This window comes from Dermacentor silvarum, chromosome 1 (assembly GCF_013339745.2).
Source record: "Dermacentor silvarum isolate Dsil-2018 chromosome 1, BIME_Dsil_1.4, whole genome shotgun sequence".
NCBI classification, from domain to species: Eukaryota; Metazoa; Arthropoda; class Arachnida; order Ixodida; family Ixodidae; genus Dermacentor; species Dermacentor silvarum.
Window position 1 is genome coordinate 400,782,539 of NC_051154.1, and position 13,879 is coordinate 400,796,417.

The following is a 13,879-nucleotide window of genomic DNA, read 5'->3' on the forward strand; positions in this document are numbered from 1 at the left end:
ACCAAAGAGACCCGGGCGATATCAGCAGGATCTCGCGTGACCCACCCGGTGGCGCTGCTAGCGCTTGCGATTCCCGTGCACCGCCCCCGGAAGGAAAGTTTCCCCTCTCCCAACTCTCCCTGGCGCGCATGCGCGAGACGCGACGTTCGCTGCCCGTGCGGCAGTTATGGGACCCGAGGGTTCCCACAACTGTGACGTAGCCAGTGTTGTGTGACATGGCCTGAGAGAGGTCTACTGCAAACCCTACAATAGCAAATTTTTTTATCAGTTTCACATACTCAACCGACAGACTCGTTTGTCAGCAAAATCGTCCCACAAGGACAAGGACACGCTGACACAGCAGCGTGCAATAGCAGAGAACACTGCCAACCACAGCCAGAAAGGTGCTTTCAAAATTAATCGGGAGAGCCAGCACAGAGATTTCGTTTCCTATACAGTGCATTGAATTCGGTGCTGTGAAAAGCACATTTTCATGCAAAGCAGTGTGCTTTCACCTCCTGATAATTTCATTGATAGTGAGTTGGCAGGACACCTTACATGAACAAAAATGGAATATCTATTTGCCACATGGCATAAAAGGGAGGAAATAATAACTGCAAAGGGTTTTGGCGGTGCCCCTTTCCCAATAATAGCAATGCACATTCTGTCACATCATTTTGTTTGCACAAGAGCGTTCTTCTGCCTCACTCATTCGCCTTTGGCTACGCTCAAGGATTTCTCACATGACAAGCATGCCCAGTGAAAACCAGTGCGTGGTCAAAACCTTCATGTTCAAGAGCCTTTGGTGCCATGGAATAAATGCTCTGATTAGCGGAGGCCAGACGATGAGTGCGAAATGTTTACTTTTGTAAATGAATGAGAATGAAACAACCTTTTACTATAGCTGTTTACTAGCCAACCACAATTTTTGCCAGAATAATTGTGATACTTTATAATTTTTTCAAAGAGAAAAAATTATGCGGATTCCATGCACTATGGGAATCTATGTAAGCGAAACTTTTTGTGCTAATTGTGTTTACTGACGATAAGTGGAAGTGATGTTTACTACTAACGTTTAAGTTCATCAACATTTAGTGCAATACTAGAGAGGTGAGTTGATGTTCAGTTGGATAACAATTGTGCTATTGACAGACAGACAGACAAAGAACTTTATTAAATAGGTCCTGAGAAGCCCTGCCCTAGGGCAGAGCTGTGGGCCGCTCCCACGTGGGGACAGGTAGGCTGAGCCTAACCGCCGCATCGTGGGCTCTCTGGACAGCCCAAGTTTGTCGTGACAGTTCTGAGCTCTGGATGGCAGAGCTCCATTCTTTTTCCGTGATGCGATTGGGCCCCTGTAACGAGGGGCATCGCCAGAGTATGTGTTCTAGCTTGCTAACAGCCACACAGTCGGGGCAAGTGGAGCTAGAAGCCTCTGGAGTGATCGAATGAAAAAGGGGCCAGGTTGGGATAGGACTTAGGCTACGTTCACACTCGGGAAGCGGCAAGCGGGCGGAAAGGCCAAAGCGGCCGGAAAATCTTTTCCGCGCATGTCCAAGTTGTTCACATTTGTTTTGCTATCGCCGCGGCCACCGCTGCCGCTTTCGCCCACATACATCTAGTCTGCGTACATTTGTCGGCGTGGTGGCGCTCATTATCGCACCATTTCGAGCGGTATGTTCATTCATTGTCCCACCCGTCATCAACAATGTTCATTTCGCGCAACTTTGCGTGTCATCTGCGACCTTCGGTAAATTCCTCGTAGGCGTTCCGTAATTCTCCTCATACGGGCATGGTAGCACTGAGTCAAAGGTTGGTGCCTAGGCGTGATTATATTTCTTTATTAGCTTTTATTTTGTGGGGATTGAGGGTTGCGCCGGCATGATTGCGCGGGCTTCACTCCTCTGCCATCCCTCGCCATCGTTCCCCGCTGGCCTCCTTCTCCGCCAGCGCCGCCTAACCGGTTCCCGCGGTGGCGCTGCGCACGCGGCGGTTTGCGGTGAGGGCGGGGCGCTGACGTCACTACGCGGCCGGTTGTCGGCTGCTAGCGGCGAAGCGTGGACTTCTCTCCGGGACCAGCGCACGGTACGTTCATGCTTTCCTCTCGTCCGCCGACACTTTTGTGACTAGGACTGGAGCTCGCGCACGGTGCCTTTGCCCGTGCGGGGAGCGCGTACTTTGTGCTGAGCCTTTTCCCGACGCTAAGCCGACGAGCGGTGCCATTAGTGCTCGTGCGAGGCCGTACCCCGCCGAGCCGCACTTGCCGAAAGCCTAAGCCGAAGGATATTGCCCGTGCTCTCGCGAGTTGACCCATTGGTTATCGCCAGAGCAAGTAGCATAGCCGCCGGGACTTTTCCTAGCGGCGTGTCCCAGCTTGAGCCTGTGCTCTCGCCACGACGTGCTATAGGCGCCTGTTATTGTATTTTCGCCCTGGTGCGGGACCCCTTTGGCTCCCCTCCGCGCGGGCGTTTGTGCAGTGCTGGTGCCGACGGTTTCAGTAAACGGTTTCCGTCAACTCAGGGCTTTACTGTGTTTTTGCGTGCGTCGCTCGGTAGCCCCTTGCGGCCTCTGAGCTCGCGCGCGAGCGGTGCTGGAGGCGACGGCTGACGCGGCCCTGTGGCTCGCTAAGCTCGAACCCGCGGTGGTTGGTCTCCTGTGAGACACCAAGAACCCACAATTTACAGGTTGTAATAACATTTCATCATTTCGTATTATTGGCGGTGCCTCCAGTACACCAAAGCTAAAACCCGGGCTGGCCCTTGTGTTGGGGCTCGCCGAAGCCTGCGCGTCCTACGTGAGACCTATGCTCCGAATCTATTGTCGCGACGAGAAAACCACCGCGCAACGAAAAAAGCGCCCTGCGACTTTTGCAACATACCGCGCCCGTGCGAGGAGAATTGCGGAGCGCCAACGAAGAATCTGCCCAACTTTTTTCTGCCACAGAAGTGGGCGAAGAAATTGTTTTTTATACTTCTACCTACTTGTTTCCTAGAAATGGACAATGAATAAACGGAAGGAGCGGACACCTCGGAAGCGGCTGTGGTGGGTTCGCCCAGCTTTGCAAAAGCGCGAGGAGTTGGGTCACCCCAAGGCTTCGTTGCTGCACCTCCGGTCGCGCGACGTTGAATACTATCGTGAGTATTGCTGACAGTACGTTTTAGTACCACTCTTGTCGTAGAGAAAGTGGTGGATCTAGATCGCGTCGAGCACCATCGCAGCCTACACTTTTGGTGCCATGTACAATTTTACGACCGGATGTTTACATGCTAGTGGAGCTTCCGGTCGAGCGGAACAACTTTCTGCCGCGATTCCGCCTCGCCATGGCGAAAAAATCGGTCCGAGACCGATTTTGCTTTCCGCTTGGTTTTCCGCCCGCTTCACCGCCTAGGCGGGCGGATTTTTAGAAGTTTTTGCCGCTTCCGCCTGCTTCGAGACCAAGTGTGAACGTAGCCTTCGTCTGAAGCATACGTAAAGTGGACGACAGAGGTCTAGCCAGTTTTCTATGAGGTGGAGGATAAGTCCTCCTACCCAGGTGATAGTGCTTAGTGATTTCGTTGAAAGTAATGAGAGTGTCCCGAAACTCGAGAACCCCGGCATCTGAGCTCGCCCCTGCTCCCGCGCGGTGGGTTAGTGCGCGCGCTTGGGAGTGGGTGATGTCATTGAGATTGGGCAAGGAGTCAAGCTGGGGGCCGAGGTGCGCCGGAAACCACGTGATGGTGTGCGTAGAGATGATCTTGTTCTTGAGAATCTTGTGAGCCTCCTCAGCAAAGGACCCTGAAGCGAAAGCCCTGACTGCCGATCTCGAATCAGTGAAGATTTGTGTTTTGCTGCTGTCTAGGAGTGCCATATCAACTGCGACCTGCTCCGCTCTGGATGGAGTTGAGCACTTCAGGGAAGCTGCATTCACTATCTGTCCGTTGTGATCAACGATGGCAGTGGCGAAGTTAGACGACTGTCCATTTTGGGCTGCGTCGACAAAACATGCCGAGTGGGGATCGTCTTTGATACTCTTGAGGAGAGCGAGGGCTCTTGCCCTGCGTCTGCCTACGTTGTGTTGAGGATGAACATTACGGGGAAACGGTGCGACTCGTATATTATTCCTTTGATCTTCTGAGATTTGATATTTCCGTTCTTCCATGAGGATAGGGTTGATCCCAAGAACCGCCAGGATCTTCTTTCCAGCCGGGGTGCAGGATAGACGGGCCAGTTGGGCCGACTCCTGGGCCTCAATTATCTGTGCTATTGAGAAAATTTCCCATTGGTTCATATCCATTACAAAAAGCCTCCAGTAACATAACCAGGGTCAAATCCAGTCAAGTGTGTTTACATTTTTGTCAGTTTTCTCTGCTGTGCAAATGCCTTCTGCAGATCAATCAAAGTAGCGAATCACAGTGCATGCAGTCCATGCAGGTACTGGTGTGCAAATGACACAAATTTTGTTTTAAAAAAAAGCGTAACATGGTTCAAGTCTGCAGCCGCCTTAATAGACCAGTTCTATGCAGTAGGTGGTAGCGCCACGACATTTGAATAATTGAACCCAGTCCAACAAATTGGTCAGCCACTGCATTCACAGATTTGCTTTAACCTTATTAGGTTTTCCAGCTCATGTATTGACTTTCTAATCTGGGCTAGGCGGCGCTCAAGAGCAAGTTAAAAGGTCGCCAGGCCGTGTGGCTGCATAGATGTGTTGTGTACAGCAGTACGGGCTGGGAGATTTGTGTCTGCCATGCATTTGTCTGCACAAGCCTGCCGTTCAGTGCCACAACTGCCTTGAAAACACGAAGGGCCGACACCCGCCCATGGAATTCTACACATTTCTGGGCAGGCAGTGCAAAAAAGAGTAGAGACAAGCGTGCACCACTGCTGTTGGCGAAGTCAAGTGTGTCGCGCTTGTTTGCTATCGCATGGCAATTTATTTAAAGTTTTCGCATGCGAAATATTTATCCGAGTCGCGCAGTCAGTTGAGGGGGCTGTCACACGTAACTGGGGTCCATTACTAAAGGGGACACTGGGACTCCTAGCCTCTGCTAAGCAGGAGCGGCATCTTCACCCAGGTTCAGTTATGTGTTGTGATAGCACTGCATGGTAACAAAGAAGAAAGAGGCAAAGGATATGTCAAAGACTGAAAAAAGCATGAAGAAACTCAAGCCGCCTAATTAGTACCAAGAGAGACTATTTTACCATCGCGTCACGTGACGTAACGACTGTAATGTCCTGAGGTGTCTAAAGCCATTATAAATTTTTACCTCTGTCACTCAGGCACTTTGGAGCGCTGTCGAGTCCAATCCGGATCGGGTGCTTCTACATGGGCAATCTCGACCACGATTTATCACGATCCAGATTCAGTAGATCGCAATTGTAGGCTGTCATCTGCACCGTAATGCCGAGTGATTTCAACCAACTCAATCCAGATTGTTGGACCGTGCAACAGCTACCATTCTTGATCGCGACCAAAATATATGATCTCTGTATAGAGCTTCATCGCGTTCAAAAGTGCCCGTGTTGCACCGGTTTTAAAGAATGACCGAGAGCCAAAGTAATTCAAGCTGCCGCTGCCCTCCTCTCGCAACACTACTTGCGGAGTCAAGATGACACACAGTACGGTACACATTCTTTTTAAAAATGGCCTACCGATTCATACGCCTGTGCTAAAGCACTCAACTGCTTGCAACTTGCTACTACAGAAATGTTATCGATCAAGCGCACATTGTCAAACAAACATACGAAAGCACAAGGTGCGTCGCACACACAAATCAGCTGACGCACAATACATCACTCAAAGCACGTCAAAGTAGAGCGGCAGCAATAGTGTCGTCGTCACGAGCAAACTGTCATGACTGAGCTACAAGGAAAGCAACAATGCTGCCACAAATAACAGCAAGCATTAAGCAAAACGGCAAACTTTCACATGTTAACTTGATTCTGCGGACGGCGGTTATCCATGTCAACCTGCATTCCTTTTCATACCATTTACCTGGGAAACTGTAGAACTTGACAGCAGTGGCGTAGCCAGAAATTTTGTTCGGGGGGGGGGGGGGGGGGGGGGGGCTGAGGTTGCAGCGCGGCCTCCTCCTTATAGAATTTGTCGAGGGATCAAATACATGAATAATAACTGTATTGCCAATGCCATTGTATATTAGATGCTGCAAACGAATTATTGAACGCTACGCACTGTCAAGTAAATATGTATTTTTTCCGAAAAGAATACATTCGTATGTCCTAAAAATTCTGGCAGAAATAACTGATAACAATGCGGCTGCGTTTTTTTTTTTGTCTTTAATAAGGAAAGAAAACATCACACGGACATTAGAACTATATGAGTTCGAAACCAGCAAAGCAGTGTATGCAGCTGATATGAAGAACGTAAAGGCCATCTAATGAATAAGTTGAGGACAAATATTTTGATGAATCTTCGTCATTCAAGAACCTTCTTTACATTTTTGCACGTATGCAACGGCCAGGAAAAAACCTCAATGACGCTGTCCCTCGTTGCAATAGAATGTGCAGGAGCAGCTGTTACCGGTCGTGTATTGTAATTACACCGAGATGATACTCGCAACAGTGAGTACAAATAAAAAGTAGGAGAGAGAGAGAGAAGTCATAAGGGAAAGGCAGGGAGGTTAACCATGCTGAGCCCGGTAGTCTACCCTGCACGGTGGAAGGGGGAGAAGGGATTGAAAGATAAGGAAGAGAGAATTTCACAGTTCACACGTTGCACATTTACAGTTAAGCGTTCATCGCTGAGTTTCGTCACAGGCGGTCATACAGGCTTGTGCACTTCAAAAAACACAGCAGCGCCTTTGTAGCCCTCCACACAGCAGACGCACGAGGCCACGCGCCCAAGATATTTTCCTCCGTAAAAAACCTGTCGTCTAAGTGCCCCAAAGACGTCCGAAGGGCAATCCTCTCATCTTCGTATCTGTGGCAGTCACATAAAAGTAGGAGTTCTGCAAAATATACATTAGAAGTGCGAAGATAGAATGGAATATACAAACGCGAAGATAGAACTCGCTAAGGGCAAAAAAGAGTCGCTAGGAACAAAGTTCACTGCTTGTATACACAACACCTCGCAAGAAAATATTTAAATGTTCGTCTAAGTCCCCAATAAATCTACGTATTTAAGCAAACGACACTGTATATTATGCGTCACACAATAGAAATAAACACGTTGCGGAGTCAGACATAGTAAACTTTGCGCACAGAAAGACAGATGATCTAGGCAAGAACAAAACCATGATCGCACACATCGTGATATGCACTCGGGCCATGCAGCAGTCGCGACAACACCATACAGGTAGAATAATAGAGGAATAATGCAGAAATCAGTACGAAAATGTGTAATTTAACTGCCTGCACAGCGGCAACAATTATTCTGCACCCAAAATTAAAAGAGGGTTTTGCTTCGTTTCAAAAAAGAAATAAAAGCAGGTAGCTAAAAAGGAAAGAAAAGGACAAACGAAAGCCACAGATTATGCGGCAAGTTGAACTGCCCAATATCCGTGTGTGTTTTTGGCAAACGCATCGTGGGCCGGGCTTTCAATGAGCAAGGTCGGTCAAAATTGGTTATTGATGTCCTCGTAATTTCCGTATTCGCATGATCGATAATTTTGATCATGATGCTAACTGCTAGAATAAACGGCTAAAATTTCTGCAGCTTTAAAAGCTAACGAATTGCGAGCTTATGGACCCGAAGGAATAGAGCTTTTTACTTGCATTGATTTTTGCTGCTTCGCTATCTAAAGGACAAACTTCTCTCGGGGGGGAAATTGAGCGAAGCGGTCAATGACTTCGGACACGTTGATGCCGACGTCTCTGTGGGTGTATAGAAGCACCAGTCTAACCATGCGTTCCACAGACATTGTAGAGCGCAAGTAGTTTTTTTAATAAACTCTTGTTAAAAAATATTCTCTCTGCGCTGGCAGTGGTCACTGAAAGGGTGACTAGAATCTGGAACAGTTTGTTCCGGTGCTACAGCATTCCGGTGAACAGCATTCCGGTGCTAAAACCTAAATATCTCCCTCGATGTCGTTGGCATCCTTGCTTAGGTACTTTGCACAAACATTAGGCTGTTCGATTCCGGCGATGTCCGTCGTTTCGTCAGCAAATACGGAGAATCAGCCTGCTTTTGCAACTAGGCTTTCTTTGATAATTTCGTCACAAATTTCTATAATTTGGTTTTGTGCATCTGGGCTTAAATACGAGGCATTACTGGGGCAACTTTCCAAATGGTTCTTCAGATATGTATCTCCCCAATCAGCTCGGATGCGAAGAAGCGCTCTGAAAATACCTGTATTTTCCGGGGGGCCTATGCTTAAATCCATAGAACCACTGTCCCTGTGGCCAACGAGAGCCAGACCTTGTAGCCCGCAAAAATAATTTCCTCAATAATAGGCCATTTCCTTTCACCTGTTTTCTCAAATTTTATTTTGCCGGCCCTGGTCCAGCTGATCGATCACATTGGGCACGCGTCCTGCAAATGTTTGGAGAAAATTATCAGCTGCTAGCTCACAGTCACGGTAATATTTAGTATTTTCGTGCGTATGGAAGATTGCGAGCGCGTGCTTTCATTTCTGGAACGGCTTGGACACGAGGGCTCCAGTGCACGCATGTTGGTCCAAGTTTATAACAGCATTAACCCCATAAAGTTCCAGAATTGAAAATCTTTTGAAGCGCGCCTTTGGAAATGTCAGTGCACCTTTCGCGTCAAAAGTTTATGAGAACTTTACACCCATAAAGTTTCGGAATTGAAATCCATGCGCTCCGTAGATTCCACGGCCGCTGCGAGATGCCGCAACGCGCCCGCTCGCTATCAAAAAGACCTTGAAAGTTTGTGCTCGGATGGGGCTCCTTGCGTTACGTGACCCTAGGTGCCACGAAATCCAGCCCGAGTTCGCAATGTTCGTGCCGAAATGTCTTTCAAACGTGAAAAAAGACATTGTAGACAGAATGCAGAATGATTGAACATAGCTCGCCTACACGAACATGTCGCAGCCTATGACACTAGGACACCTGAACAATGGAACATTCTGCACTCAAGAACGAATTATGGTCAACAAATTCTTCGACATACACTTCCGGCTTTACTCAATAACCTCGCCTTACGAGAAATAGACCTTCTGTCCTTATGCAGCCTGCACAACTACTTTCAGTCAAACTAATCCTTGTTGTTTAATGAGTTTGTTCATATGCAATACTGTATGACTTTTCCTCCCTTTATTTGCTTTAGTTTATGCTTCACTGAATATACTGCTATGTTATGTTTTTTTTTTCAAATTTTTTTCTGTTTTCGTATAATAAGACTTTCTTTATGTAATCTATAATGCTCCTGTATAAATTCAATATTTCCTTGTTAATGCAGACTACTTGTTTTTCTAACTGTTGAAGTGTATTACTACCTGTCTCGTATACACATTTTTTTTTAATTGACACCTTCCCACCTGTTTACCCACATGTGAGCGCCCGACGGCCTCGGTTGCCTTTGATGGGTTTTTGGGCTGGTCAAGTTGCCTGCGTGCAACTTTTTATCCAGAACCCCACATTCTTTTCATGGGAAGTAAATTATTATTATTATTATTATTATTATTATTATTATTATTATTTCTGTTCTTTCTGTTATTCGGAACTCTTCTTTCCTTCTATATGCCGATGACATCAAGATTTTTAAGAAAATTCACACTGTTGATGACTGTCGCGCCCTGCAGTCTGACCTGTTTTCCTTTTCTAAATGGTGCAAGGATAATAACCTTACCTTGAATGCTGTTAAGACCAAAGTCATGACTTTCACACGTAAAACAGCAAGTATTTCTTTTTCCTATTCTATAGATTCTGTGCCGTTGTGTAAGGTCTGCGAGATCAATGATCTTGGTGTACTTTTTGATGCAACGTTACACTTTTCGGCTCACACTAAACGTGTTGCAATGCGGGGTATGCGCTCTCTTGGTTCTGTATGCAGACTATCGAGGGAATTCAAGTCTCCTACACCGTTCCGCAAATTATACACAACCATCTGTCTTCCTCAACTCGAATATGCGTCGATCGTCTGGAATGGCTCTTCTAGATCCAACAGTGACATTATAGATTGTGTCCAGAAAATGTTTCTAAGCATATATAATCACCGCTTTGCAAACCTGGACATTGCACCCTGTACTAGCACTGTTGGATTGTTGTCATTGCCTTCACTTCACGACCGACGTAATCGCGCTGACCTTCTGTTTCTCTTTAAACTCCTTCACGGTAACCTCACGTGTCCCGAACTTCTCAGCTGTGTCATGTTCCGCATCCCACGCAAGATCACCAGAGAACATAGACCTTTCCATGTTCCTGCCTGTCATCACGAACACTCAACTGTCCACAGAATACAGAATCTTTATAACGCTTACTTTCGTGAACTTGATATCTTTCATAACTCCTTGTCATCGTTCTTTTCCGAGCTTTGCCTTGTATTATAATATCATGTATTGTTCAAGTGCCCTTCTCCTCCTTTTTCTTTTGTATTTACTTTCCGCTTTGTTGTCCGTACTCTCTTCTTTTCACAATTTTTATTTTTATTCATTTATTTTTTAATGATTTTTCCCTGAGTGTCTTTTTTTTGGTTTGTAATGTATGCGTGCGCCAGCACTGAGACCTTAGGGTTGTTCCTGGGCACGTTAATAAACATGATTGATTGATTGAATGTTATTATTATTATTATCATCATCATCATCATCATTATTATTATTATTATTATTCCCGGCGTCGGTGATAGTTTCGGGGGGGGGGGGGGGGGGGGGGCTGAAGCCCCATCAGCCTCCTCCCTGGCTACGCGCCTGCTTGACAGGCAGCTGCATGCCCCGTTTTTTTTTTTTTTTTTTGTCACTGTTGTGGCAGTTTACCACGCAAAAGTACCGGGCTCCTTGGCTACCCAACTATCGCGAAACTATGGCTATGCGAGGAGCAGTTTTGCAAAGATTGCAGGCATCGCGAGCGCCTCACAGTGCCGGCGACCTGATACATGGTGACGCTGCTCTCTGTCAGAAGGAGTGGCACTGGCGTCTGTCGGCAAACTTAAGGTTGGGAGCCCTACATATCGGTAATCATTCTAACTGATCAAAGCAGCAGTCCTTGGAGGTTGGTTCACTTAGTTGTTCAAAAGCATTCAAAAGTAGCCCTTTTTTGTTTTGTTTAACCCCTTCAAGCACGGTATAAGCAACTGTGCACGCCAAAATGGTGCATCAAAGGCAAATACACTGGTGAAAATAATGATACTTGAAAGAAGTGACATACACTGAAACACTTCTGAGTGAACCTGCACTGCAAGTCTAAATAACATGTGTCAAGTGTTTAGGAAAAACGATGTGTGAGGTAGACGGCCGAGTGTTTGCTCTAGGTGTCAATGTAGGGGGTTCACTTCTTTCATTGTTTGTCACAATGCTTTAAATCAGGCATATTTTTTGAATGGCTGGATAAGTGCTTTCCAAGTATGCTAGACACAAACTAGTAGATGCTCTCATAGCTGACATTCCTGTTGAAGGTTGTCGCATGGAGTCCAGACTCTATATGACAAAACTCAAGAATTGAAATTTTTGCAGCAGTATGCTTTTCACGATGTTGAAGATGCTATACATGTGGTGAAATTAAATCTTCAATGGACAGAATTAAATAGCACTTGGAGGTTTCAACCTTCCTACACATGAACATACTCTTTTGATGGCATATTGAGGAATCAACATGCAATCCACAGGACACCCTGTGTACCCTTGGTGGTCCTGTGAACTGTGCTTTCCATTCTCACCCTGAGAAGCTAATCAATCACCGTAACCTATCACATTATTTCTTCCACTTTGTTCTCAGTTGTGAAAGTAGTGCTGCACTTACTTTTCCAGCACACAGCATGAAGCCACCAAGAATATGATTGGCTGCTTCTATAAGCCACTGGAGAACATCTGGCTGATCTGTGAGGCGCTGTGCAGAAAGTAAAGAGGAAACAAAAATCAGCTGCTGCGCCTGCAGTGTCCAAGTGAAGGGCTTTGGAACTTAACATGGGAGTTGCGCATGCAATCAAAGCTTACAACAGGAGCACTTTCGCATTCAATCCTACAAGGAACCTGGCTGCCACAGCCAGGAATCAAACATGTAACCTCATCAGCCAATGAGCAGCCAGTGTTTCAAAAGAGAGGCCCACCAGATCCTGTGAAACAAACCGTGGTGCAAACACGCAACTCATCCATGTTATATATGTAACATACTGAACCACCACTCTGAACAATGCAAAACAAAAGCTTAATGCTATTAGGACACAAGATTTCATAGTCACTTATACCCACAGCAATTGCAAAAATGACATTAAAACACAGTTTGAGCCCGAATGCACTCGCAAGTGCCCCATTCTGCCTGTGCAGCCAATGTATGGACCAGCTCTGTAGTTTTGGGTGCAATTTGACTTTGCCCTTATTATCAACTGCCTTTTCTACTATTATTAACTGTTTCGTTGCTGCGCCTATAGAGATCGATCAATTTGATCGACAGTTTTTCTATGCATTGCTAAACATTTCCGTTGGAATAGTTCTACTAGCAACATCATGCATTGTTTGAAATGATGACTGAACTTTAAGTGTTAGACTTGACAATTTTTGGCAGATTGTGGAGTCAAGAAAAATAAATCTTTGATTGGAGGTATCCTAGAAACTAGCCTCTAGCACTTCTACAATAAAAAGATGCAAAATTTACATCGACTTGGCAGCATAATTTTTAAATGACAGCAGCAGTGAAGACACAGAAGCTTCTCTCTGGTTGTAAATTTTCCGATCCGACGTAGAGGCTGTTTTAACAATGTTTCAAACAATGGTAGATGCCCCTAAGGATGTGTTATTTCGATAATTGTGCTCGACACATATCAAGTGTAACTTTATTTTCCCCAACATATGTTGCTTTTATCCATCAGCCCTTTGACAGCGTATGTACAAATTATTATGACCAATCCTACCCGTGGTGTGGGGTTTTCATGCACACAAGAGCACGCAGTCGATTTCAGACCAACCTTCGACCGAAGCTTGACTAGTTGTATACTGTTTTACATTTTTAACAGCGTCTGTGCAAGTGCCCTTCTTCATCAGTATTGTGCAACACTCCACATAACTGTACAGCACTGTACAGCGACTGAACAAAGCACGTGGAGGCTCCAGTGACAGTTGAACACACACTAGACCACCTTGCTTGCACAGAAAAGCTGATCGAATGCAGTAATCAAATATAAGGAGGCTTCTGCACTCCCCATTACTTGATAACCATTGCTTCGTGAGCCTAAACAATGCACTAAAAAACCAAGCACGTGCCTGTGGCAATGAACAAAAACAAATATTCCCTGTTCAATAGGCACTTACCCAATTTCACATTTGTGAAACTACTGCTTTCCTGCATATCATTAGCATCACTATGGCTAGTATTGACGCTAACAAATCTTCATAATTTTTTTTTTTCGTGATCTAACTTGAAAGAGTTGGGAACTAGGAACCAGGTGCATATTTTCTATATATCAGATTTTTTAAAAATCTCAGCACTTATACTAAAAATGGCAACTAATTACTTTCATTCGTGTTCCTTGAGGTGCTTTCTTGAAGTTTCACATAAAAATTCTTAAAAATTGTCTGAGCAATTATACATCCATTCAAAACATCAATGATCAAGCTATAATTTTCTGTATCGCAGTGTATGTTGCTACCTACAACATCTTGAATTAAATAGAACATAAAAGCACTTGAAATGAGCGCATTTGTAGAGGCAATGAAAGAATTAACATTAAGTGCGTTTCATTCACAGGGCATTCCAAAGTCATTTCGCACTGCACCAAACAATGAACGGTACTGCACCATCTCTTCGAGGATATGCAAACCTTCTGGTTGAGAACGTAGAGGGCATCAGCCTGTGG

At 45.7% G+C, this 13,879-nt stretch overlaps 1 protein-coding gene across 5 annotated transcripts in view; it reads right to left on the reverse strand.

Moving 5' to 3' along the window:
• LOC119437555 (mitoguardin-like) overlaps window positions 1-13,879 on the reverse strand; it is a 92,639-nt gene that overhangs the window by 33,090 nt on the left and 45,670 nt on the right. For all 5 annotated transcript variants that reach the window (XM_037704561.2, XM_049660706.1, XM_049660705.1 and 2 more), the window contains exon 9: window positions 11,830-11,916. In XM_037704561.2, the coding sequence (XP_037560489.1) occupies window positions 11,830-11,916 (87 nt within the window). The remainder of the gene's footprint in view (window positions 1-11,829; window positions 11,917-13,879) is intronic.